At 45.5% G+C, this 25,800-nt stretch overlaps 3 protein-coding genes across 4 annotated transcripts; 1 reads left to right on the forward strand and 2 right to left on the reverse strand.

The window, feature by feature from the left end:
* Positions 1 to 84: 84 nt before the first annotated feature.
* Positions 85 to 9,093, reverse strand: clptm1 (CLPTM1 regulator of GABA type A receptor forward trafficking). 2 transcript variants are annotated; one of them, XM_084673797.1, is made up of 14 exons: positions 9,016 to 9,093; positions 6,496 to 6,635; positions 5,424 to 5,547; positions 4,846 to 5,004; positions 4,499 to 4,616; positions 4,296 to 4,381; positions 3,797 to 3,917; positions 3,329 to 3,573; positions 2,953 to 3,046; positions 2,617 to 2,807; positions 2,358 to 2,453; positions 2,048 to 2,183; positions 1,281 to 1,448; positions 85 to 1,171 (listed from the first exon to the last, which is right to left on the reverse strand). In XM_084673797.1, exons 1-14 carry the CDS (start codon positions 9,067 to 9,069, stop codon positions 978 to 980), a joined length of 1,926 nt encoding a protein of 641 aa, XP_084529923.1. In that variant the 5' UTR covers positions 9,070 to 9,093; the 3' UTR covers positions 85 to 977. The 2 variants fall into 2 exon arrangements, with proteins under 2 accessions (XP_084529923.1, XP_084529924.1); XM_084673798.1 differs by lacking the exon at positions 9,016 to 9,093 and adding an exon at positions 8,724 to 8,744.
* Positions 9,094 to 9,409: 316 nt separating this feature from the next.
* Positions 9,410 to 17,522, reverse strand: tbcb (tubulin folding cofactor B). The gene is made up of 7 exons (XM_084674899.1): positions 17,329 to 17,522; positions 17,001 to 17,154; positions 16,564 to 16,707; positions 15,827 to 15,923; positions 15,205 to 15,396; positions 11,393 to 11,465; positions 9,410 to 11,192 (listed from the first exon to the last, which is right to left on the reverse strand). Exons 2-7 carry the CDS (start codon positions 17,118 to 17,120, stop codon positions 11,078 to 11,080), a joined length of 741 nt encoding a protein of 246 aa, XP_084531025.1. The 5' UTR covers positions 17,121 to 17,154; positions 17,329 to 17,522; the 3' UTR covers positions 9,410 to 11,077.
* Positions 17,523 to 18,979: 1,457 nt separating this feature from the next.
* On the forward strand, positions 18,980 to 25,496 carry six5 (SIX homeobox 5). Its single transcript, XM_084674872.1, has 3 exons — positions 18,980 to 19,704; positions 20,668 to 22,310; positions 22,483 to 25,496. The coding sequence occupies exons 1-3, from the start codon at positions 19,013 to 19,015 to the stop codon at positions 23,157 to 23,159; spliced, it is 3,012 nt and encodes a 1,003-aa protein (XP_084530998.1). The 5' UTR covers positions 18,980 to 19,012; the 3' UTR covers positions 23,160 to 25,496.
* Positions 25,497 to 25,800: the final 304 nt, after the last annotated feature.

Here is a 25,800-nt window from a genome sequence, read left to right on the forward strand (position 1 = left end):
TTAGCACTCTTTCCTCTTGCCTGGAGTGTGAATGCAGGACATTTCCAAAGCAGGGAATAAAAGACAGCAATTGAACTACTGCTAAACAGTTTGAGATCAGTGTTATTAACATTACAAGCTCAGATTCTGTACAGTTTCAGGACATACAAAAAAAAAATTTGACTGAAAAACAAACAAAATCAAGTCATCATAATCAATAATATTAATATATTTATATTAATACCTACAAGGCTGTTTTTTTTTGTTTTTTTTTGCTCAAGTTGGGAACAACAACCATTTGTTTAAAAAAAGATTCGGGTATTAATCACTGTATTGAGTAGCGACTGGACAGGGCCCATCTTGGTTCCGTTCAGCCACCATCTTGGATCAGGACCCTTCCAGTGCCTCTTCCTGCACTACACCCCAGTTTCCAGGTAAACCATGACACAGCTTGCTCACACATGGAATGACAGAAAATAAATTCACAAGTAATCCACAAACAGAGCAAAGCTGCACTTGGCCTCTTTTTCTTCCTGTACTTTAAAAAATACAAAGAGATATGTACTGTCAGCCAACACCCCCCACCCACCTCCTCACTCACAGCCCCCCCCCCCCCCCCCAAAGATACCCAATCTAAATTATATATAACAGTATACGTCACATCGTTGTGTTACTTCACTTGAACTGCAAAACAGAAGAGAGCAGGAGGGAGGGGTTGAGAAATAAGAACAGGTAAGTCTACATTAAATATGATTTGCAGCGGGTCCCCACTTCAAAATCAAGGAGAGAAAGCTGAACCTAAATAATAATGGATTTTTTAAGCGGTGTCCATGACAGATTTACGATGACTCCTTTTCTTGGCAGATGATTGGGCGTTGGACTCTGCCTGGGTCTCCACGAGTCTTCCACGCCCCAGGAGCAAGGGCAAGTGGGGGGAGGGGGGTTCAGGGTTCATGGTGTAGGGACCTGGATGGGGGGGATGGATAACTTGGTCTCTGTTAATCATTCTTCTTCTCTCCATCTGGTTTGTCTGTGACAGCGGCGATGGCAGGGGTGTCTGTTATCGCAGCGACCTCCCCCTCTGCCGTGCTGTCCTTAGACGGGTCCACACCGCTGGTGCCAAACTCGTTGACCCGGTTGGGGTCAACCCGGTAGATCCAACGCTGGTACAAGTACACGAAGAACACCACATCTAGAGGTGGACAGACAGGGAGTATATTATGAGATGTGTGGTACAGATGTAGCAATGAGCCAAGTTGAGAAGAGTAGGAGGACAGAGTAGATGAGAGCTGAAGACCCACCATCTCTGAGACATCCTATCCTGTACATCATGGGCATCTTGATGACGAAGGCAAACAGGTCATCTATGAAGGTGTTGAGGGCCTTGTATGTGAGCATCCTCCATGGGAGGTGGGCCACAGACTTCATCTTGTAGTTGATGAACAGCTGCGGCGTCATGGTGATGAAGCCTGGAGCCAATCAAATGAGCAAGACACAGGAAACAAAATGAGATTAACAACTCAGCATGTAAATAACATCTGTGAAACAAAAAGAGAAACAATGTGGACACTTGGATTAGTGGACCTTGTCCTGGTCTGCTCAAGACCAGCGCTCTCATTTAGCTGGATAGATTAGGGCGAATCCTTGTCAATGATAATAGACTGGATCTATATAGACACCAGAGGTTGTCAAATGATTGATCAATTGCCTACAGACTGCTGCTTTTGTGTTTAGACCGATCTTATCAATTAGCAGGTGGAAAGATACTAGTCGTAGTATTAAACAACTGTATGATGTTTGATGATTTGATTGAGGCCTCAAAACATCACTATTGAAAAGAGAAAAAGAAAGGAATTTCTTAACCATTATCTTAGATTGACTGATCTGGCCTGTAAAAATCTAAAACCAATACATTTCCAACAAGATCTCAATCCCACCCATCCGACCAAGCAAACAGAAGCATGTTTTTAAGGAAAGGATCTGGGAGCCTATATTTCAACCAGGTTGTGGAGTATTTGAAATAATTTGTTGATTGGAGGGTTGAGCGCCGTGTGAGTCAGCGACTCACCAAAGGTCAGGAGGAAGCCGTAGAGCATGCTGAGCACCCAGGAGTACCAGCCTTTGTGCTCTACATAGAGCAGACTGTAAATGGCATAGCAGCCGAACAGAGGATAGAGCAGCCACGATAGGTACTTGAAGGCCATCTGAAACGGGGGGGGGGGGGGGGGAGATGATGAAAGAAAGGGGAGGAGAGCAGAGGAGTGGAGACAGAAACAATTAGTACATGTAGATGAATACAACCCATTCAGTCAGATGTCTCCTCTGGTTCAATAAGGTGTGGAGTTAGTGTCTCTAGCAGGTGCCGGGGTGTGACTTACATCGTCGTAGATTTTGGTTGAAGACTTGATGTATGTAGACTTGTCTTGGAATACTAAACGTGGAATGACCCCTGCAATCTTGTTCTCTCTGTCCAGCTGGGGAAGATTAGACAGAATCAACACAGTACAGGTTTCATAGTTCTGACCTCAATCACCATGACCCCACAATCTTTGACCCCTGACCCCAGCTTGATTCTGAAGCACCCACACTGACCCGCTGAGGATTCCACCATCACCCTTTGACCCCTTAGGAACCCACCTTGACATCCATGACCTTGGTGATCTTCCAGAAGTCGATGAGCAGGCCGATGAACACGCTGACCTGCACCACAAAGTTGGTCTCATTGTCCAGGATGTAGAGCAGCACCACAAGGGACTGGAACACCCCAAAGATGATGGAGCGCACAGACAGACCCTCCAGGGACTGACGGCTGTTCCAGAACTGGATGTCTGAGATGGACGGGAGGAGGAGGAGAAAGAGAGACACGGGATAAACGCGAGAGAAGAGGAGACATGACGATATCCCCGGGACTGTTTCTCACACCACAAGACCACCTCTGTACAGACACCACCAGAAACAGTCAGACAAACTCACCATTCTTGAAGGCCAGGAACTCAAAGATGCTGTGTACAATGGAGACCACAATGGTGACACCCAGCAGGTAAGGGTTAGTTTCCAGCAGAGCCACCTACAAACACACACTTCCTTAGTGACAGTCACTGTAGAAACCGCATGGATCTTAGATTATATAGCCTAGCAAAGAGATATGTGACAATCACTGTGGCTTACAACAACATGTTATTTCATCATGGATGCCATCCTGTATTAATTCACCAAATAAAAACAACAATAAATGATGAAAGCTTGTCAGATGTGAAGTAGTGGAGGGCAGGGGAGACTGACAGCTCAGCACTCTTGGATTCCCTCAACTACAACATCCAACCCCCCTAGATCCCCTTTGACCCCTGACCTTGACGGAGTCCTGGTCCTCGTCAGACTGCTCGTAGGTGTCCTCCGGCAGGAAGTTCCAGGGTGAGCGTGCGTTCTGTGCGGCGTACAGCTGCCAGCGCCACAGGGAGAGCGGGCAGTAGGCCAGCCGGAGGGGCAGGGTTTGCTGCGTGTCGTTAATGGGGTAGTAGTCCTTCTGCAGGTTCCAGTAGTCGTTGAAGTAAACAATTGGGTAGTAGTCGCCACTCACAGCGTCAAACTTCACATCTGTATAAGGGTTGGTGTAAAAAGCAACTTTTAGGGGCACAGAGTTGAAACAAGCCCCTTGACGGGCTACCGTTTTACTGTAATGTGGGACACTTTTTGCAGTCTTGAATGCAAATTCCCATCAACCAAACTGTGACACTAACTACTTTATTTTTGGTACCCCTCCAAATGAGGATTTGATATGACCCAATGAAGTGTGTAGGGGTGGTAAGGAAGAGCTTACGTTGGTCGAGGGGAGGGGGGACTGAGCCCTTGACCCATGCCGTGTGGTCGTCCACCATGTTGATGGTCAGGTTGGGGTGCCAGTGGGAGATGACCTCAACTGGACCGTGACTCTCTGCTCTCTGTGGTGGTGGGGTGGAGGGGAGAAGAAAGGGAAAGGGAGGGGGAGACAGAAACAGAGAGGGAGGGGGAAAGGGAGGGGGAGACAGAAACAGAGAGGGAGGGGGAAAGGGAGGGGGAGACAGAAACAGAGAGGGAGGGGGAAAGGGAGGGGGAGACAGAAACAGAGAGGGAGGGGGAGACAGAAACAGGAGAGGGAAAGGGAAACAAAGTGAAAGACATGGAGGGGCAGCCAGAAATCAAAACAAAGAGGAACAGATGTTACAAGAAACCTTACCCACACAGCTCTGCATCATCACATACATGTTTATACAGCTATAGGCCTAAGTGGTGATGGGTGGGGTATAGTAACAGATATGGAACAATGCCAGATGTCCGACCTTGATCATCTCGGGATCAGCCTCAGTTTCCCCTGTCAACAGGTTCTTGGTCTTCATGAACTTCCTGCGCTTGAACTTGTTCAACACTGTCGGGGTTAAAAGTAGAAATGAGGGGTTGGTTCTGGTGATCCAATGAGTGTGCGTGTCTGTGAGTGATACTGAAAGGGAGAAGTGTAGGAGCAAAGAAAACGTTGGGTTCTTACTCCGTGTGGAATGAACCGTGGCCAGCCTGCGGTACTGTCCCTTGCGTTTGGGGTCTGGGTGGAACCCACTTTTGGTGAAATACACATGTATGTAGAGGGAACCATTCATCTGTACCGACTGTTGCACACCAGACAAGAGACAGAGGGACACCGATAAGAAAAGACTTGCTACACTTTATTCAACTTTTAAAAATTGTTATAGCAGCTGTCACCTTTTATTCTTTTCGACTCCTCTCCTGTATTTTCCTCCCCCTCACTCAATTCCTCTCACTATCACCCCTTTCCTGTCCTCCACAATTTACACCCCCCACCCCCTTCCTTCCGTATTGTGGCATCCTCCAACTCACCTCTGGGATGTCCAGGTCCCTGTAGTGCTCGTAGCACCCATCCCCGTCCTCTCCCATGTTCCAGTCTCCATAGATCAGGTCTCTGTGAAACCAGAACAGGGCCTCTGTGTTGTTGAAGTCGGAGAAAACCTCATCCTGTGAGATGTACACATACAGGTCCTGGAGGGGGGTGAGAGGAGAGAAGTATAGAGAGAGGGGGGAGATTGGAGAGAAGTTGGAGAGAGGGGGGTGACAATGTGAGGCAGGAAGGAAAAGGAGGTGGGGACAGAGAAAAGGGGGGGAAGAAAAAAAAAAAAAAAGAAGGAAAGTCATTTCTTTGACTCATGACATTTGGAATGAAATCCACAATGAAGAACAATACCGGTTCCTTAGTAATAGTCATTGTGTTTTACCCATCCTGAAGCCAACCACAATGAAAATCTAGTTCTTTCTGAGCAGCATCATATGGAATGTTGCGGAAAAATAAATACATTCCCTTTCAAATGTACAGGAAATGTAGAAAGCGCAAGTTGCTGTTAGGAACCCGTTTGCTGTGATGTCACGAGGGGAGGGGGACGTGTTGTTGCAGGCTGCAGTACCATGAGGCTCTCCTTGGGGAAAAGGTTGCGGCTGGGAACCCGCGGTGCCCCTGCAGGGGTACTGGGGTCTGGGGTGGCGGGCCCTCGACGGAACCAGCTGCTGATGGCCCAGATGATGAAGATCCTGGAGACCGAAAAAAGGAGGAGAGGAGGGAGGGATGGAGAGAACGGAAGAAATTAGGGGGACAACTTATAGACAAGAGAAACTTTTCTAAATGACCGAGTACATACAACAGGGAGAAGTGAAACAGCAGACGATGCTGAGGCCAAGTCAGAATGCCAACACAGGGACCATACACACCATTCCTGAGGTCAGTTTGATGGGAGTTTAAGGTGTTGGCTCACTTCTCTAGAGGAAGTGGCCTCTAAGACAGGATCTGACTCTCTAGACACTCATTAATGAAGCAGGGACAACACTTTAATAACCCTCATCCCCCCTCAGGGAACTAACAGCACCCTGGGGGGTCTTTAAGGAGCTCATGCACTTGTTCTAACTGGTGGAAGCTCCAATACAAACACCTCTCTGCTCTTGCTCTCAAACAAACACAGGCACAAATAACCAAACAGTTCAGAGTCAAACAGCCACAGACAACCTCAGCTTGACCTCTGGGCGGTTTTCCACTACAATCAATAATACTTGTTTTGTAATTGATCCTATAATTCAGCCTGAGCCATGGTGTTGGACATCAGACAACCTGTCTGTCTCATCCTACACCCTTATATACACACACACACTGTCCACCTCCTCAGTGTCACAATGGTACCAGACTCCATGTTCATTATGTGCCCTGTGACAGCTCCAACCCTGACCCTTGACTCCAAGCCAGAGTTCTTCAGAGGGACACAACAGTGATTAGACATGTCACACAGACCATGACTGAGGTCAGGAAGGAGGATTATAAACTATTCACAATACCATGCTACTTCTCTCCAACAAGAATAAGCCCCCCCGCCCCACAATCAGCCCAAAGGGCATCACCCACTGATGACAAATCCACACTCTGCGTGTAATGAGTGTGTGTGTGTGTGTGTACAGAGTGTGTACAGAGTGTGAGCCAGGGGTTTGTCTTACCTGAAGAGGACTCCTTTGATGACCTGCCATGCGTTGGGAGGGGGCTGTGGAGGCTGCTGCTGCTGCTGCTGCTGAGGGTCCTGAGCGTTCTCAGCAGTCTGTACAGCCTGGCCGTCCGCCGCCGCACCATTACTGCTCACCTGCGCACACACACGCACACGCAGTTAAGTAGCCACCCTGTCTGAAGAGGTGATGTCCACGTCTATCGAAACACAAGCTATTTAAAAAAACTAATGCAGTCGCAGTATCTTAAGCAAAGTCTTCATGAAGCCATGTAATATCATAACAATGATATTGTATTGATATGATATTATAAACAATGTTACATTTCTCCAGAGGTGGAGGCAAGTCTTTTCATTTTTACTGGTTACATTGACCACTTAAAATACTGAGTAGTTGTGCTATAGGAAGACTGATTAGAGGGGAGAGGAATCATGGGCGGAAAATATTGCAAAATCACAAACAGGCAAGAGGCCTGTCATTGGGCGGTAGTCCTCTGAGACAAACCCCAGGCAATCACAGGCAGACAGGTTCTTAGCGTTCCAACTGAGACACAAAATAGGAACCCATGCCAAGTCATGAGGCTGCTCCCCATATCTCAACATTACATCTCCCCTCAATGTCACCAACATACTGCCGGTACAGCCCTAAGGGCCAAAACAGCCCACAGAAGGCAGGTTTCAGCCAACACGCCGATAATCATCATCACTCTTTATAGTGGACGGGTCTAGGCCTATATCATCTATCTGATTAAAGCCCATGGCTACTACCATGTCTGCGCTGAGGACCACCATATGTATAGGGGAAAACACATGTAGGTCTTATTTTGTTAGCCAAGCCAAAAGATTTCATTATCTCTAGCAGATGCCCATTCTTTTAAGTGGGATAGATAAGATTTAGTCCATGGAGAAAGAGCAGTGACAACCACAAATCCAAGCAAGAAGGTTGTTATCTGATTTTGCCTACCTTGAGATAATCATTAGCCTACATTTCAAACCCCCAACTAGGATTAACATTTAACTAACCAACAACTGGTCACATAATTCACTGCTTCCTTGTGGTTTGCTTCTGAGGGGCAAGTCATTCCAGTCTGTCAATGTTTTACTGTATAACAGTGCAAAAGGGAAATTGAGAAAATATTGGATGAGAGATGAGGGGGTAACAGGAAAAAAACAAGGGAACGGTGTTATTGAGAGAAGGAATAGAGTGATTAAAGTAAGGGGAAAAACAGCTGTGGTTCCATTGCTCAAGCAGTCAAACTCATTTTCTAGAGTGACAGTATCTGATTCAGGACATGACTGTTTTTTCTGGAGATGACAGCATTGGATTTCGATAAGCGTCTCTGCAATATGAGTATATTATGTTGGAGAGATGTAGGAGGTCTGTGCTAGCCAGAGACTATGTACTGGCGCTGACATCAGAGGACTCCCGTTTCTCATGCGAAATCGTGTAGAGACATCTGTCAAGGCACAGTTTGAGACAAAGCAAGACCACTGTCAATTCCATATGTGCGGCCTAAGATGTTCACACCTGTTGAGTCCTGGACTTAAAGGTAACCACACTAGCATGAAAGGATGGAAATGTGTAATAAGTATAAAACAGGATTAAGGCGCTTTGAGCCATTTAGCTAAAATGACGATGAGTGCGTATATGCGTATTTGACACAAAGGCCAAACATAGCTACTATGTAATTTGAATATTAAGCCAGGACAACAAACAACACGTTACACTGAGAACCTCGACTGGATAGCTGAGAGACTGCCCCCTGGTTACCTACAACCTTACGTTAACATTTACCAGTTTATGTAAAGTTAACTGGATAGCAAGTGCAGTAGCTAGGCTAGCTACCTACCTGGCTAAACTAGCATCTTAATCACGGCTCTGAATGACCATCCATTTCCATACAAGACAACAGATAAGGCTAGTTAGCAAAAGTATTCAGTTAAGTGGCTGCATACATATGCTTTGTAAAAAAAATAACGAATGGTCATATTACGGACTAGCTACATGACAAATTATTGACAACTTCATTTTCCCCGTTGACAGAACAGGCCGGCTAGTTAGCTTTTTCACCATCCTAGCTAACGTTAGCTAGCAACTCAAATTAACCACGCTGTTGGTGCGGAGACGGTACCGAATTATACTAGCTAACAAGCTAACCCCAGCACAGCATCATTAAGCTAGTCAGGTGCCTACTTATCAAGATGATATAACATTACATACATTACCTTCATACCAAACTAGAGTATATACTAATACATATTTTGCAGAGATACGTATAGCCAATTTGCAGATTCAGCTGGGTAGCCAAAGCATTTCTCAACAACGCATCGTGAAAGGCAGGGGGTCGTTTTAAAACCGACCGGCAATTGACAACGTCACTCTCATGGCTCTTGTGAATAATCGTCCACGCAGTTAAGTACCTGTCCTGTCACTCTCGGTTTTCGATTTTACGACACGCCTCTGTCATATTTGTCAAGAATGGAAGACCTTCAAATAATTTCATTCATATTTTTTTACCTCGCCGTTGCTGACGGTGGTTTGCGGAGTTGCCTCTGTCTCCTGCGTCGCCATCTTCCCCGTCTCTGTCGCACACTGCTGGCAGAGAATCGCACTCCTCGCGTTAGCTCAGCTACAACAGGCTATAGGTGTGACGTGTGCTTGTATAGGAGCAGAACAGATTATTTTTCCCTTCCCAACCCCCTTCTTTAACGTACATGTAGCCAGGACTGTGAAGTCCGTTTTAATCAGTGATATACCTGCGTTGGTGTCAGTAGACGGACTGGTCTTGCCTTGTCCCGTGTAGAAATCTGCCTCTTTGGCCCATTCAAATGTCAGGCTACTGGACCAGTGACTGTCCAGGTTATGTGGCAGTAAATTAGTACCCGTGTTTTCTAATAAACACAACTTCATGTAATACTGGCAAAATGCGTTTTATTATGCACATCATTACACATTATGGCACATAAACACCAGCACCTTTTTATGTTTTCAATGGTTTGCAATAAAAAATAAATCACAATAGCCTGTCAGTACTGATCAGACAGACAACAGAAAAAAACCTTGAATAATTTGCTTAAGAATTTCACATTTCTTTTCGAAGCATTACACCCTCATGTGGGTGACTACACATGACGGATCACATGCTGTCATCTTCCAGTCCTTCTGAAGCAGCCATGAGTCCTACAACAACAGAGCCTATTAGAGAAGCCTGGGTGGAGGATAAAAGGCATGTCATCGTGTTGGAAGAGTGCATTGTTGCCAGCAAAAATGAACTATCTATGAAAAGGATGCTGTCGATATGGAAACAGGTGTTTGAATTACTCATACATGCAACCTTCTTTACTTCCATCCTTCCACAATGAAATCACAGAGTTGACATTACTTTGTTCAATAAAAAGAACCAAAATCTAGCTTTAACAAATCCAATCATTGTTAGATCTGTGATTACAAAAAGTAGGGGAGATTAGGAAGATACACGGTCCACAACGTCAGTGTGGAAAAAGTTGATTGAGATGTATGCTGGAAAATTGGGATGAGCAAATATTGAGAAGTAACAAAATGGTTTCCTATTACCCTCAGACACAGGAGAAGACAGATGTCTAAACACACTTCTACCTTCTCAGCACCAATTCAGTCAGCATTTGTACCCTCATACAACATTGCTAGGAACATTTGGTTGTAATAAGAATTGAGAAGAAATGCACAAAACCAGAGGTCAAGAACAGAGACAAAACAGTAAGTTAGTGCAAACTAATTGAGAATGTCCTTCTTCATCCTCTCCTTCACAAGAAGAAGAGGAACCATAGAGTTATTCACTCAAAACACAAGTAATTCTTTAAATAAAAGTCAAAGACAATGTTATAACAAGGCATATTGGATGCTTGTATCTGTTTGACATGAATCAATATTAAACATCTCCCATTAGAACTACCCTTAGCAACATACAGTTCTTTATATTTGTAAACCAAAAAAATGCATGTAACCTATGAGTAAGACCTATGAAACTGTTATATACAATCATCTTTGTACACAAAAAATATATAGAAATGATCACAAGTTTGAGTCTCAAATATCTGAACAGATGTGGTACAGAGTTAAGTGTTTTACGGCCATCTTGGGAGATACCTGCTCCGATTACAGACAAACATTACTGAGTGGAGAAGATGGGTGCAGGGTGCAGTGGAAGTGTGAAGAATGTCTTCACACTTCCTGGTGACGAGGTCACATGCAACATTGAATAGATTATATCATACACGCTGTCGATGGATGCTACCAGGACTTTTCTACACTCAGTCAAGACTCCCCATGTTTTGCTTTCTCTACAATTTTTCTTTCTATGAAACAATGGAAGAGATGTGTGCTGGACTGTTTCCTATTTTTAGTCCATGTGATGCTTTAGAGATGACGCAAACGCAGCACTGCCTTAATCCCATAACCTTTTCCAATCAGAACCAGTGCAAAACCAAACAAATATAAAATAGTGACACTCAGGTGTCCCTCGCTTCTGGTTAGTGGCTGGACAGAGGCCAAAGTGGAACCTTTCAGATGGGCCCCTTGACATTATGACATCATCACAGTCCTACATCTCATCCAGTCCATAGTCCTCCTCTGGAAAGTCTCCTGTGGTAACCGTCAGGGGTTTGACAAAGGCACCATACTTGTTCTCACACTCAAAGTAGCGTTTGCCGTTCACACTTTTGAGGAGGGAGGGGAGACAAGAAGGGGAACAAATCAGGAGTCTGTTCTTAACAAAATGAGAAAGCCTTTAGTAAACACCTTGCCAGATTGAAATCTTATTCCCAGAGGTAGAACTATAAATTCATGTGGTTACTACGACCACATTGGGCTATATTATGAGGTCATAATGACCTCACAGTGACAGATAATCTCTCACCATCCATCGTGTTTCCCCAGTGGCTCGTCGTACTTCACTCCAACCCAATGGCCTGGCTTGAAGTCTGCCGTACCTGCAAGTCAGAGGGCGGAGTCATCATGCACCTGACCCTGACGGAGCATGACTCCAGGGGTCTCATTTATAAACGTTGCATACGCACAAAACGGGGCTGAAAATGTGCGTACGCCTTCCCACGCAAAGGTTGTGATTTATAAAAAACGAACTTGACGGGAGAATGTGCGGTACTCCACGCAAACTCTGACCCATCCGTAGGCCTACCCACATTTTGGAGACAGTGGGAATAGGCGACGTAGATGACCGTACTGTAATCAGACTTCAGAAAGTAAATGTGGGAAGAACAATTACTTGTAAAATGTATATATTTTTTTCTACTCAAACACGTTTTTTTTTCTCTCCATTTCATAATCATCACGAACATCCAGCAGTGTTATTTGCGCTTGTACAGAGTGATAATTGTTCCATAAACACCTTGTACAATCCAACTCAAATTTTAAATCAAAACTCAGTGCTGTTTCACCATCAGATTGTCCACTGAGGGAGTGTAGGAGGGGAAGATGCCCCGACTGCATGGAATACAGGAAAACATCACATATCCTACCTTTAGATAACTGCAGAACACAGTGTATAACTAAATATATTTATTTAATACTGTGCATATATCATTAAATATGTCAAAAACTGAAAATACAGTCGTTAAGCTCCAGTGCAATCGCTACAATTTACGTCCTCGTTATCAGTCCAAACTTTAACAGACTACTGTTCACAGGGCTCTAGACTCTAGAGTCTAGAGAGCGACCAATTTGGTTGCATATGCGACAAATTTGTACGGGTGCGACAATTTTTCCTAGGTTGCACTGGTGCCCCTAACCTCCTTGCATCCTCTGCCTCTCCAGTAACGAAGTGTTTGTTTCTTCTTTGTTTCTTCTTTGACGGAACTCACACTCATGGTTGGATAGCGTGGTCTAAACTAATCAGAGACAGAGATGGGGCGGGTCTTTGCCTCTGATTGGCTGTGGTCCAGATATTCCTGTAGGCCTACACCAGAGCCAATTTTCTATGGCTCTGGCCTACACAGCTCTGTGCTGTGTGCTTGAAATTACAACCTGAGCACCAGAGAATCAGTTATGGCAGACCTGGGCATTGTACAGCCCGCGGGCCACAACCGGCCCACAGGCTGTCCCAATCCGGCCCACAGGCTGTCCCAATCCGGCCCGCGTGAGGTAAATCAAAAATAAATAAATGTGTTGAGCGGTAGTAAATATGTAGTCCTGAAAGACTAGTGATCAGGCAATTTACAAATGTGTGCTTGCGCAACCTCACCGACAGGAGAGTTAGCTGTTGGTTAGCCCTCGAAAATGAAAAAAAAAACGTATTGCTTTTTGTATAAAGTTGATCAATTTCATATCTTTAACATAAAGCAAAACAACTTTTCAGTGTTTGTGAAGATTAACTAATTACAAATAAAATAAAACACTGATGTAATGATTAGTTTTTACTGTTACTTCGATAGTCTTTTCGTAGTTGACCAACATGTAAAATATTTATATAAATATTTACAGAATATCCTTATTCTTCTGATAACCAGTAGCAGCTAATGAAAATATATACTTTACTGAAAATTAATATTAAGCAGAATTAAGTTCAAGTTATTGTTGATGCGGCCGTCCAACACATTTCAGGTTTCTCATGTGGCACCTTGTCAAAATTAATTGCCCACCCCTGAGTTACGGAGCTGGGCCATGGAGCTAACCCATGGAGCTGGGATTTTGGTGCTAGGGAGAGTGTAGCAAGCTGGTTTAGCCAAGGCCAAAGGGCAAGAAAGCCAAATTACAGGTGTTGGCCATCTGAAGGGTATGCAACAGCAAAGGGGGGACTCGCTATAAGACTTGAAAGCCATGAAATGTTAAGTCTCAGTTCAGGGAAGCACTTTTAAACAGTAGCATTTTCTATTTTGAAATGTTTAATTTGGCTTGCAATGTTTTATTTTGGCAGTTCAGTGAAGCACTTCAAATATTTTTATATACAGTTAAATTGTGCTTCAAATAAAACCAATATTCACCTACACCTTATTCTTGTTTCAGGTCATTTACATCATTAATATAAATGTATATGGAGCGTGATAAAAAGGTGACCTTGAATTTGTGGCAACGCAAGGAAAATATTTGGGTGCACCTACATTTTGTGCTGGTGCACTTAAATAATAAAAGTTTGGCGCACCAGTGCAACAAAAGGAAGAAGTTAGTCTGGAGCCCTGGTTCATAACAAATCGCTTTTGTTTTCAAATTATATGTCGACTCAGGATATCACTGGCACAGTTGACGCCACTCGCACTGTTTTTTCATTGGTGATCCACCGGCCACCAAATAATGTGGTTTTCGCGCCTCCACCAATAGGATAACAGTGTCTTAGAAGTTGCGCTTTTTTGTTTTTTCCCCACCGGTCGCATGATTCACCGAAAAGAACAATCGCATGCCAGGGTCATTAATATACTGGGTTAGCATTCATGAGGTGCTTGGCATTGACTATTTATGGTTAAAAATGGGCGTATTCAGGGAGGGGTAAAATGCTGATTCACGTACACACACTAGTGGGTAGTCTGTGATTTATAAAAAGGAACATTGCTTACAGGTGTGCTTACGCACGGTTTTATAAATTGGTTTTTTGGGGAGCGTACGCCATTTTAGGCTTTTGGGTGTAAGTACACTTTTAGTAAGAATCTTACGCACAGTTTTATAAATGAGACCACGGGTGCTTAAATACAGGTAATGCATGACACTACATAAAACAGAATTTAGTACACTATTGTTTATATAACTGATAAATAGACTTAGGCTAAACTCCATTATAAATATTAAGTTAGTGGCAAACAAGGCCAGCGTACATGCAATTACTACTAGAAATAGCTTAGCTGTTTCCTTACATTGGTCAGTGGGTATTGTGTATAATAGTTTTTGTTTTATTATTATTATGATCTTTTATTATATGGCAGCGACGGTACGAGCTTTCTGGCTAATGGGTAGTCATGCCAGACGCGTATTGCCCTCCTCAGCGGTCAATACGGCTCCGTATTGCCCTCTGACGTCATCTTCAAAATGAGCGACAAGTCAGCTGCTGAGTTTTACTATCCAGATGATGCTGAAAAGATTTGTCATCGAAAGTGAGGATGAAGACTAGACTCTTTGAATCACTTGTGTCGTTATTTTGTGTTGAAATGAAAGCCATTTTAGCAGAACCAAGTTGTCCGCTTTCTATCAAAAGTAATGAGTTGCTAGGCAACACATGAAACACAGCGTAAGAAGACTTGAGAGCTTGCTACAATTAGCCTAGAGGTACCATTTATTTTCGTTTACAAAATGAAAAGAAGCTAAAAATGCCATATAATAAACTACTTACTAACCTCGACCATTCGGTAATGCCGGGAAATATCAAACCTCGGCTTTGCCGTATCGACCGAGCGATAGCGAGCAGCCTCAGTTTGATCCAGCCTCAGTTTGATATTTCCCGGCATGACCTCACTCTCGGTTAGTAAGTAGTAAATATTATAATTTTCTGCTATATATATATATTTGATTATTAAAAACTACACTGTTGTAGGTAGCTAAGCGGCAGGAAGCTTTTCATTGTACTTGTATATCCTGTACATATGACAATAAACTTGAATTGAAATACAAATACCATTCTGCAGACCACAAAGGCTTGTCTAATCCAGTGAAAGTCTATGTCAGCCAAACAGGCCTCTAAAGCCTAAATCCTGGTGCTGGGCAAAGGACATAAGCTGCAACCTCACTCACCAACATACATAACCGTGCCAATCTTAGTGGGTTGCCCAACGACCTTCACTTGACAACGGTTTCCGACGGTGATGGCAGCAGCGGCGGCCCTCTCCTCCTCCTCGAGGGCAGCAAGCTCGGCCTCCTTCTTCGCAGTCTCTTCCTCGTTGAAACGTCCGACTCTCTGCTTCTTCATGAACGACCTCACAGAATCTGAGAAAGAGGAAGATGATGACCATTCATCATAATGACGTTTCCAGTATGACATCTAGGATGAGAGTCTGAGTAAATGTTAGGGTTACATGATACTAAAAGCGAAAGCTTAGCCAAGCTAATTTGATATAGGAGCTGAAGTGCATGGACCAAACTCGGCTTTTGATTATTATAATCATTCAACTACCATTATTGGTTTTTATCCTTGAAAGACAATGCAACTTTACGTTAAAGCTGGACTTGACCTTGCGCCTGATAAACAGGAAGTATCACACAAGACTCAGCACTTAGGGAGTACCACTGAGGCTCAGATAACCTCAAGTTAACGAGTTAGTGTGTTTCAGTGCCACACAGTGCCTGATGTAAACACAGGAATCCCCAGGCCTGCCACAGCTATGGAGTGATGGCAGTGAGTGAGAAGATGCTGTACCTGTTCTCTTCTCGTACGCATCATCTGTGATCTCAAACTTCTCCACCTTGGACAGGTCACTGTACTCTCCAATCTGAGCTCCACTGCGGTCAATCACCTGCAGGCACAGATCAGTCAACCATCATTATCATCATCGCCATCATAATCCCCACCGCCGTCATCAGCACCACCCTCATTATTGCCACCATCCTCAACAAAGCTGAGTTTCATAACCACCATTACTACATGTCCCTTTGACCATCATCATTATGATATTTTATAAACATTATCAATACAGATCTGTCTCTTCACCATAATCATTCTTTAAGCTCCGCACAGCAAGGTTCAACAGGGTCAGCACCATGGAAAGCTGTGAGCACAACTAGAACTTGGCTGTTGTCTGGGTATCTACATCTATTGTCCTAAATAAATGTCCATGTTTAGCCAGATCAGGCTGGTTTGTCCAGGCATCCCCGCAGCATCATTAAAATGCTACAGAAACAGTCTGGCGTTCAAAGAGTGCCAAGTCATGCAGTGGTCAGCGTTGCTCAAAAGGCCCCTCAGACCAGCGGTGGACTGAGAAACCACCCCATCAGTGTGAACATGACTGTATGCTTCAGTTCAATAACGGATACAGTGATGTATAGGAAATATAGAACAAATAGCGGGTGTTTGTCCAAGATTAGGTTAAGTCTGTTTGTGTGTATAGGACACATGCAACAAACTCTGACCTGTCTTAATTTGCATGGGATACTTACATGTATTCTGCAGTCATCGTCCACAGCATAAGAGCCAAGCAGAGCCTCATTGTTGTCCAGCTTCTGCAGGAACTTGTCTGAGGTGCTGAAGAGCTGGAGATCCATACCAGCTGCAGGAGTCCCCACCACCATCTCTAACTTACTCTAGACAAGACACACACACCTAGCTCATCAGATATATAGAAAAGAAACATCATCATTGAATAAGTCTACGAGTCGAGCCAGAGCCATAATATTTATACTGTGTTCATTCCAGTGGGACTACATTGATGGACCACACCTATGTAATACCGAGAGAACAGGATGCGGCGGACTGGTCTCAATTGATTCTCCTACTACGTATCATACTCAATGATGTGCGTAGCTCATTAGCTTTGAGGCAAAATATCGCTTGATATTTAGTTTAAAGGTTGGCTAGCTAGTAGCCTAACTGTTACCTTAAACTCTGCAATGGTGATTCCCCTGTTGAATCTACGATTCGACTCAAACGAGCTCAGGGTGCTGGTCAGCCTCACCGCCACCGTAGGATTGGTGACTACTGTCACTCCACAGTCCATTTTTTACTTTCGTTTAGAGACTACTGAAAATCAACTGCGGGAAAAGACACACATAATAAACATGTAACTAACGATACATGTAAGCTAGCACAAGATACACTGCCAAATATGGGGTTAGCCGGCGGTGCTAGTGTGCGTACGTTGTCACATGAGGTTTGAGTCCGCGCGCTAGCTACCTCGGCTAGCAATTCATGCATTTTTTACTCACCAATGTTACTTTTTCTGTTCTGCTTAGAGTTATTGAAACCCCTGGCAATACAAGTAATCTAATTTGACTTCTTTCAATACTTATAAGGTGTTCACTGGATCATGTGCGGTCAATTCAAAGAATAGATGGAAGGAATCAAAACGGTAGTCTTGTCGGCGGTTGTTTTGTTCCCGGGGATGAACGTCGACACAGATTCCTGCTACGCCCAGTTCTGGAACTTTCTACACGCCCACAAGCTCAAATGACCAGTCACGAACATATAAAAACGTACGGTGGGGAATGGTGTTAGCCAATGGGTATCCCATTTCTTCACGTAAACGTGCCTACGTACCTCAGTGAATCATGTTGATGTGAACCGCGCGGGGTTTTGGGCCACGCCTAGTCTCTAAGAATTGAGAAAGGGATGACCGCAAGAGTGAGCAACATTGTAACCACACCATGGCGCTACAGTGTTATGAAAGCTGACGTTGTTGCATTGCTATTAGGGAATTAATGGCTTAATTTTTGTCAACATAATTATTATTAATTTACTCTTAATTGTAACAATTGACGAATTCATTGTACACTATACAGAGACCGTGCTAAATATTAAATTTTCTAAAAGTGTAGGCCTAATTAAATCAGAACTAAAGCAGCTAGAAAGGAGCAAGAATGACCAATTACCTAAATTTTGTGTGGGTGATTTTCGAGTTTACTTCCACGGGACATCACCGAAGGTTAATCGACACTTAGCATGTCTGGACAAGAGCAAATGACAGAGATGAAAGAGTGTGTTTGTGTGTGTGTTGGGGGGAGGGGGGTAAATTCACCAGTCAGAAGAGTAAGGGGGTAAGGGTATGGGGGAGGTTTACATTCCAGGTAGAGGTTGAAATGGAGGCATTTGAGTTCCACTTCACCTCACCTGGTCTTGTCTGATCATCCATTAGGTCACATCGCTTACTTTGTCTCATCCTGCCCCTCTTTATCTCACTCTCGTTTTCACTCACTCTTTCTCTCTCTGACACACAGTGTCTCTCTCTCACACACACAACATTTCAGTTTTCAGAGCATTGGAATGTTATCATGAAACCATGTACACGATGCTTTTTGTTCTTAGCAGTTAAATGTGTGTGTGTGTGTGTGTGTGTGTGTGTATTTGGGCAGTGTGTACTTGCATGGTGAAACTTCATGCTCATGGGATCCTCAGATGTAAAAACTGTAAGGACAATAATCACACACGCACATGCACAAACACATCTGCAATTGATACCATACACAGCCATAAACTGTAGGCCTACAGCAAGAGGAAAGACAGAACATATGAGGAGATTTGCCAGTCTGGGGTACAGTTGAAAAACGTCCGTTCCAAATACTAAGGTCATATTCTGTACTTCTCATTTATTAATTAAAATAACTAAAATAGTTACATAAAACCAATTTTATCACCAAACTGCAATTCAATGACTTGTTAGATTACACTAAATCCAATGTCCAAAACCCCGACATACAACAGAAACCACAACGGAGATTTTAATGTTATGGGTGCAATGAATCTTTGAGATTGACAAGGGGAGTAAGGGAAGGGAGTAGGGGCGTGACGCGTGTGCATGGCAGGCAGTCGTCGACGGACGAAAAAAATGGGTCTGGGAGAGAAAACGAAGGGGAGGGAGGAGGAACTACAAGAAGAAAAAAAGTTAAAGTAAAAATGGCTTCCTTGTCTTTGGACTCTGCAGAGCAATCTGAGAATAGCCCGGAGGAGTCTACCGCGGAGCCCGTCGAAACGAAAGAAGACATAGATCCGGACGAAGTTTCGGAGCAACTGCTTCAAAGTTTCCAAAACTCTGCGCTCAGTTTTTCGACCGACCAAGTAGCATGTCTGTGCGAAGCTCTTTTACAAGCGGGCAATGTGGATCGCCTGTGGAGATTTCTCTCTACCATCCCTCCTTCAGCAGAGCTGCTACGTGGCAACGAGACCCTGCTCAAGGCCCAGGCACTGGTCGCTTTCCACCGGGATGAATATAAAGAGCTGTATTCTATTCTAGAGAGCCACGACTTCCACCCCAGCAACCATGGGTTCCTTCAGGACCTGTACTTACAGGCGCGTTACAAGGAGGCGGAGAGGTCCCGGGGTCGCAGCCTAGGTGCCGTGGACAAATATCGACTGAGGAAAAAATTCCCTTTACCAAAGACTATCTGGGATGGAGAGGAAACGGTGTACTGCTTCAAGGAGAAGTCTCGCAATGCACTGAAAGAGTGTTACAAAAGTAACAGATACCCTACTCCTGACGAGAAAAAAAACTTGGCCAAAGTCACAGGGCTCTCTCTCACTCAAGTAAGTAATTGGTTCAAGAATCGACGGCAGAGAGACAGAACTCCGTCTGGGACCCATAGCAAAAGGTAAAAGCAAAAGCCATCTCCGCATTGTTTTGAAGTCAATTTTTATATTTACTAAGAGAAACTGAATGTTGTTTGTGTCGTTATTTAGGATTGAAAATATGTATATCTTAATTTTGTGACGTGAAGCCAAAACCCAACAACACTGAAAGATATCAAACAACCAAAGGTTCAACCCCCTTTTAATAGATAGCCTAGTTATAGTTAATCTCCACATGTAATCGCTGAATGAATGAACCTTTGACAGAGATAACACCAGACAGGTCCTCGAGAGCACGACTATAAGCACAAGCGTGTTGCTTTGTTGTGAAATGTGAGATATGGGCGCCCACTGAGGCTCGAGTTTCCTGAAACTCTGCACCGCAGTCTCCCCGCGGACCTCGGTGCGCCTCCGAGGCCACGCACCGCTGGGAGAGCTTAGAGGTGCAGAGATAGGGGAGAGGTGTTAGACAGAGGGAAAATGATACACAACACAAGAAAAAGGAAAGAGTGAGATGGTGGCTGTTTTCATAACATTTATCTTTGATAGAAATACATTATTTTGGCAGCATCACATGGTAACTTTGTTTCATTATCTCTCCAAACCTCTGCACTGTAATTTAGATCATGTTTTGCACCAGGATGGGTTTATTTTAGTGTGTCCTGTAAACTTGGCCTCTTTGCTATGTGGAGGGAGAGGGGGAGGGGAGACAGAGACAGAGAGGTGTGTGTGTGAGGGGAGATAAAGAGAAAATGCAGACAGCCCCATTGCTTTTATCTTATCTGACTGGGGATTGTAGTGGAAAGGGAGGGACAGTCAATCTGTGCTGACAATTGTCCTCCTCTTGCCTCCCACTGCCCTCCCCCCATCACTACCTCCTCCCAGCTGTGAATATGCACAGCTTCTTCTCACATCCTTCTTCTCTCACTGGGAAACACCTCCACTCACTCCTTTTTTCACTTTGTCTCCTTTTTCCTGTTTTCCAGCGAGTCGGATGGCAATCACAGCACCGAGGACGAGGGCAGCAACATGGATGACATCTCCGACAAACCGGATGACATCACTTCCTCTACCGCCTCCCTCATCTCCCTGGCCGGCGCCCCCTGCAGCACAGGAGGCCAGCTGTTCCTCAACGGCACCGGGGGCTTCCTCACCGCCTCCCACCCGCTCCTCCTCAACGGGAGCTCTCTGATCTCCGGGACGGGGGGGAGGGTCATCATCAACGGCCTGACGCTGAGCGACGGCCACACGGTCACCCTGAGCTCTGTTCCTGCCAACTCCCCTCTGCTCCTCAACGGGGCCCAGGTCATCTCTTCCAAGCCCACTGGGGGGGTGCAGCGCCAGGAGTTGAGCGTAGGCCTGGGGCTGGAGGACCAGGGGATGTGTGCCATGGAGGCCCAGCCAAGTAGCCTGCCCACGGTGGTCCTTGGCCCCAGCACCAGCTCCACCCTAGGCCCGGCCATCTCTCTTCCCCCATCGGAAGACCTGAAGGCGGATGGTGGGAGCCTGGCGAGCCCCTCTGCATCAGCCATCCCCACCCTAGACTTCATCAATGTCCCAGAGGGGATGGTTATCAAATCAGAGAACGGCATTCACACAGTGACCGTCTCCCCCTCCTCTTCTTCCTCATCCATCTGTCCAACTCTCTCCTCCCCCACATCACTGCCATCCCTGGTTTTGACTCAAAATGGCCACCTCCAGGACCCCCTCTCCCTACCCTCTTCACTCTCCTCTACTGGTGTGGTTATCTCCAGTCCTGTAGTGCCCCTGGCCAACCAACAGGGCGAGTATGTGGTGTTTGCCACTGCTGGCTCCCAGTTGACCCCCTCCAGTTCCATCTGCCAGGTAGTCTCTTCCTCCGGCTACCCCACCCCTCCACAGGTGTTCTCCTTGCCCCAGGTCGTGCCCTCAATCCAAGGCATCCCTGTCTCCCAGCTGGTCCATTCTGGAGCTCAGGTGTCTCAGTGCCCTCAACTGGTCCCTGTGTCCACCCTCACTTCCTCCCTCCCTCAGTCCACCCTGTGTGGCTTCCATACCCCCCAGACGCTGAGCCTGGGTCCCAAACCTCTCACCCCCCAGCAGCAACAGTCTGGGGCCTCGACCTTGGGGGAGGGCACCACTATCCTCTCAGTCTCCCAGTTGAACAACAGCCAGCTCGCCCAGGGGCTTACTTACCAGCTTGGGGAACAAAGCTCCACCACCACCCCCTCACTAACCCAGATTCAGACCCAGGGGTTAACAGGGGCACACGTCACCCCAATGTCTTCCTCAACACAGGTGGTTCCGGCCCCCCAGTCCAAAGACACGGTCATGGGCACCCTCTCAGCCCCAGCCCATTTGGTGCCCCTCTCTCTCCCCCAGCTGGTGCCAGTCTCCTCCATCCCCGTCTCCTCTTCCGGGTCTCTCGCCTTCCCCCAGGTAGTCCCAGCCTCCCCCTCCCTCTCCCTGCCCTCCACTGGGGGGGGCTTCCAGATCATAGCCTCCGGACCAGCAGCAGGGGGGGTCACCCAGGGTCCCTTTAGAATCAACCAGCTTGGATCACTCCAAAGTTTGGGCCCTCCCACCAGCATGGGCCCTGGTGTCCAGTTGCTCAACTCTGGGGTCATCCAGCTCCCATCAGGCTCTCCAGGTAGCTGAATCCATATCTTTTCTCCTGTTCAGCTTTCAATATACCAGGCAGATATGCCTTATATGAGATGAGCCATATAGTGCTTTGTTCATTTCAACTGCAATAATGAGTGTCACATCTCATCATCTCCTGTCTTCTTGTGTCCTCCACCTCTCCTTCCTCTCCCCTTTAGGTAACCTCCTCCTTGGAGGAAGTCCTATCCTGAGTGTCCAGCAGGGGAAGCTGATCCTGACCATCCCAGCAGGTATCCAGTTCACCAGCCTACCAGTCAAACCCGTCCCTGAGGCTTCCCCTCTGTCCTCCAACAGTGTAGGCCCCCTCCTGACCTCCGTCCTCTCACCCCCAACTTCCCTCCCCGTCTCCGCTTCCAGCACCCTCCAGACCTCCCCACTCTGCTTCATAAACTCCTCCCCTCTCTACGGCACTCCAGACTCTGGAGGCCATATCAGCCTTGCCCCTCCGTCAATCCCTTCCCTGCACACCACCCTGGAGCCCTCCTGCACCCCCACACCTCCCAACACCCTCACCCCAGAGAGCATGCTGTCCCTCAGCCCCATGTGCAGTGGGGTGACCCCCTCCACCCAGCTCCCCCAGCCCACCTGGAGCCCCGTGCCCCTTTCCACCTCTGCCAGCCTGACTCTGTTTGACATCCGTGGGAAGGAGGATCTACCCGAGGACGCCGCTCTGCTGGGCCTACCTGGAGGTGAGTCCCTGCTCCTAGGGAGTCCTTCCACAGACCAGGATGGGGAGAGGGACTCCCAGTTGCGGGATCCTGAAGAGATGGATGGGGTCCCGAAGATCCTCACCCAACTCCAGTCAGTCCCAGTGGACGACGATCTGCGATTGTAGACAGGACCTCTGTTTCCCTGTAAACTCCACGTTCTAGAACTACGAGACTTGGAACAACCTGGGACCTTCCTTTCATTTTGTTGCCTCACAGGTCGCCTTATTTCTTGGATTGTCTGGTTGAAGTTGATACAGTTCATCTTTTCAAGACTATCTTTGTACGTAAGGTGTGAGAGAACTTTTCTGGGATAAGACATGCCCTGATTGACATGGATGGGGGCAGAGTTACCTGCGATAGGACAGCAGGATTGTAAACCATATGGATTGACTGGCAGGAGGATTTACAGGCTATCCCCCAGAGTGGTGTTACTGATCTGCATTAAGACATGTATTGGACACTGGTCTCACATACCAGAGCCCCTTACTTCCTCTCTTGCTCCCCAACACTAGTCAGGTCAGTCTGCCTTAAAGTATTTCCTGGGTCACTCAAACCACTTCTGGTGTCACCATGGAACCCAGGTCAGAGGACATCCTCTGGCCTAGTTTCACCCACAGGAGAAACTGGGCCAGACAACTCTCCAAAGAACCAGCTGTACCTCCTACCTGCCACGTTCTTCCCATGGAGCAGTGCTTAGTGGAGAGGTCGTCTCCACTTCCACGTGTACGTGGACTTTTTACAGACATTGGGAAAGAAGTGGAGTCAGGAAATTCAACCTTTTCTACCCTACTATGCAATCGACGTTTAGTGTATTGTACTGTGTCCTCTGCATGACACTTTCTGAGTTCTGGAACACTAATACAGATTACACTCAGTGCACATTACTACATGCTATGTGCACATTACGAGAGTACTGTACAATTGTACTACACTATGACTAGTTTGGTTATGAATGATGTATGTATTCAGTGTGTTTCTTTTAATATTTAGTGTTTGGATATTGAGAAGTCCTAAGTGCCTTATTTCTGGGATCAAATCTGTCTGTCACCTTTATGTGGGCTTGACTGATTTTGCAGTGATATAACATCAACCCAGCCAGGTATGAACATGTAAACCCTAATATGAGTTGTATAGTAACTCTTATCTCAGTCAGTGTAGATTAAGGCATAATATGAACTGACACTACTTGGTTGCATGATCCTTCTCGTTTGAACGTAGACTAAACAAATTCTTTGACCATTTTGCACATTTGATCCACATCCCCATGGTCACTCTGTCTGTTGTTACGATGATAACTGTTCCATTCTGAAAACTCCCTGTCTTGCCTCTGTCCCGGTGACTTTTCCCTTTCAGCTATTACACTAAAGGGCTGAGTGGCTTACAGTGGTGTGATTCTCTGGTGTAATTGTGCGGCAGTTTCCTTCCATAAAAATCATAGCGGTTAACAATAGATCTTGGTTTAAAACTAAAATAGTCTAACATTTGTGGTGCACTTGATTTAGTCTACCCAGTACAAAGAAGCCAAGGAAACTGTCCCAGAATTGCATAATCAAGGCATGTCAAACTCACCTCAAATATGTGTGACTTTGTAAGTGGGCCAGGTGTTTCCTGCTAGAGCCTCACAGACTGGAGCTGAGTCTCTCAAAGATCAATGGTACACCGTCACCGTGGAGTATTCCTCCTGACTAGAGCCAAGGCCATCGTTTTTAATCTGTGTGAGTTTTGTTGTTTCTTTTCTATGTATATTTAATGCATGTATCAATCAGTTTAGATTAAACCATTAACTTTAAACAGCCTGAATGCCAACAAGGAAAATGGGCATAGGAGACAAAAATGAGGGAATATTGTCAAATGTTTGGTGATTTACAAAGATGTTGCCTTCCCCATCCCTGGACTCTGCGGGGTCCAGCCATCTTTAGAACATAATATCCAGTCACCATGTCTGGCCAAGTGATGGATCATACATACAGCTTCAAGTGGAATGAGACTGGTGCACTTCCATCACTTGTTTGCCCAAGCAAAGCGTGTGTTTTGAGTTGCTGGCTGTTGGCAGAATTGTTCATTGCTTCAAAGCAGTACTTCTGAAGCCTGATGCAATGTCTGACTTGGAGGCTGAGGAAGTGTGTGTGTGTGTGTGTGTGTGAGACAGGGTGAGAAATTGTGAGTGTTTTTCCCTCATAATGTGGTGCTCAAAATGCTGTTACAGTGGCTGGTGAGTTGTGTGCAAATCTAAACCAAATTCCCTCACACCGACAAACAGACACACACACACACACATAACTTCCGCCTGAATGAACCAAAGATAATGTATGTTGATTAACATTTTGGATTGTGAGTAAAGGGATTGTTTGTGTGTCCTACAATAACATGTCTTCTCCTGTAAGAGAGGTTTTGTACTTAAAGTTATTATATTTTTTATATACAGTTTTATTGTGATATTGTAATAAACTATATTTGAATGCACAGAGTATCTCTGATCTTGGACTTAATCTTTTCTCTAAAGTAACAGTATTCTACACAAGGGAATACATGGATACTTTGTAGATAATGTTTTTATCAAACGAATCAAAGAGTCTTACAATTAAAATGTATGATCAAACTAAACCAAGTTGTGAGCATAATCTGAACAAGATCATTCATCTGTTGACAGCCCATTTCAGCCTCATTTGGTTGGTAAATAAGATTTAAATACCCATTTTCTGTTTGCACAGCTCCATGTCGCTTTCTTTCCGGGTGAATAGAAACTGAACGACATGCGTGCTTGTG

Source organism: Hypomesus nipponensis, chromosome 15 (genome assembly GCF_054491055.1).
Source record: "Hypomesus nipponensis isolate SF chromosome 15, ASM5449105v1, whole genome shotgun sequence".
In the NCBI taxonomy this organism is placed as follows: Eukaryota; Metazoa; Chordata; class Actinopteri; order Osmeriformes; family Osmeridae; genus Hypomesus; species Hypomesus nipponensis.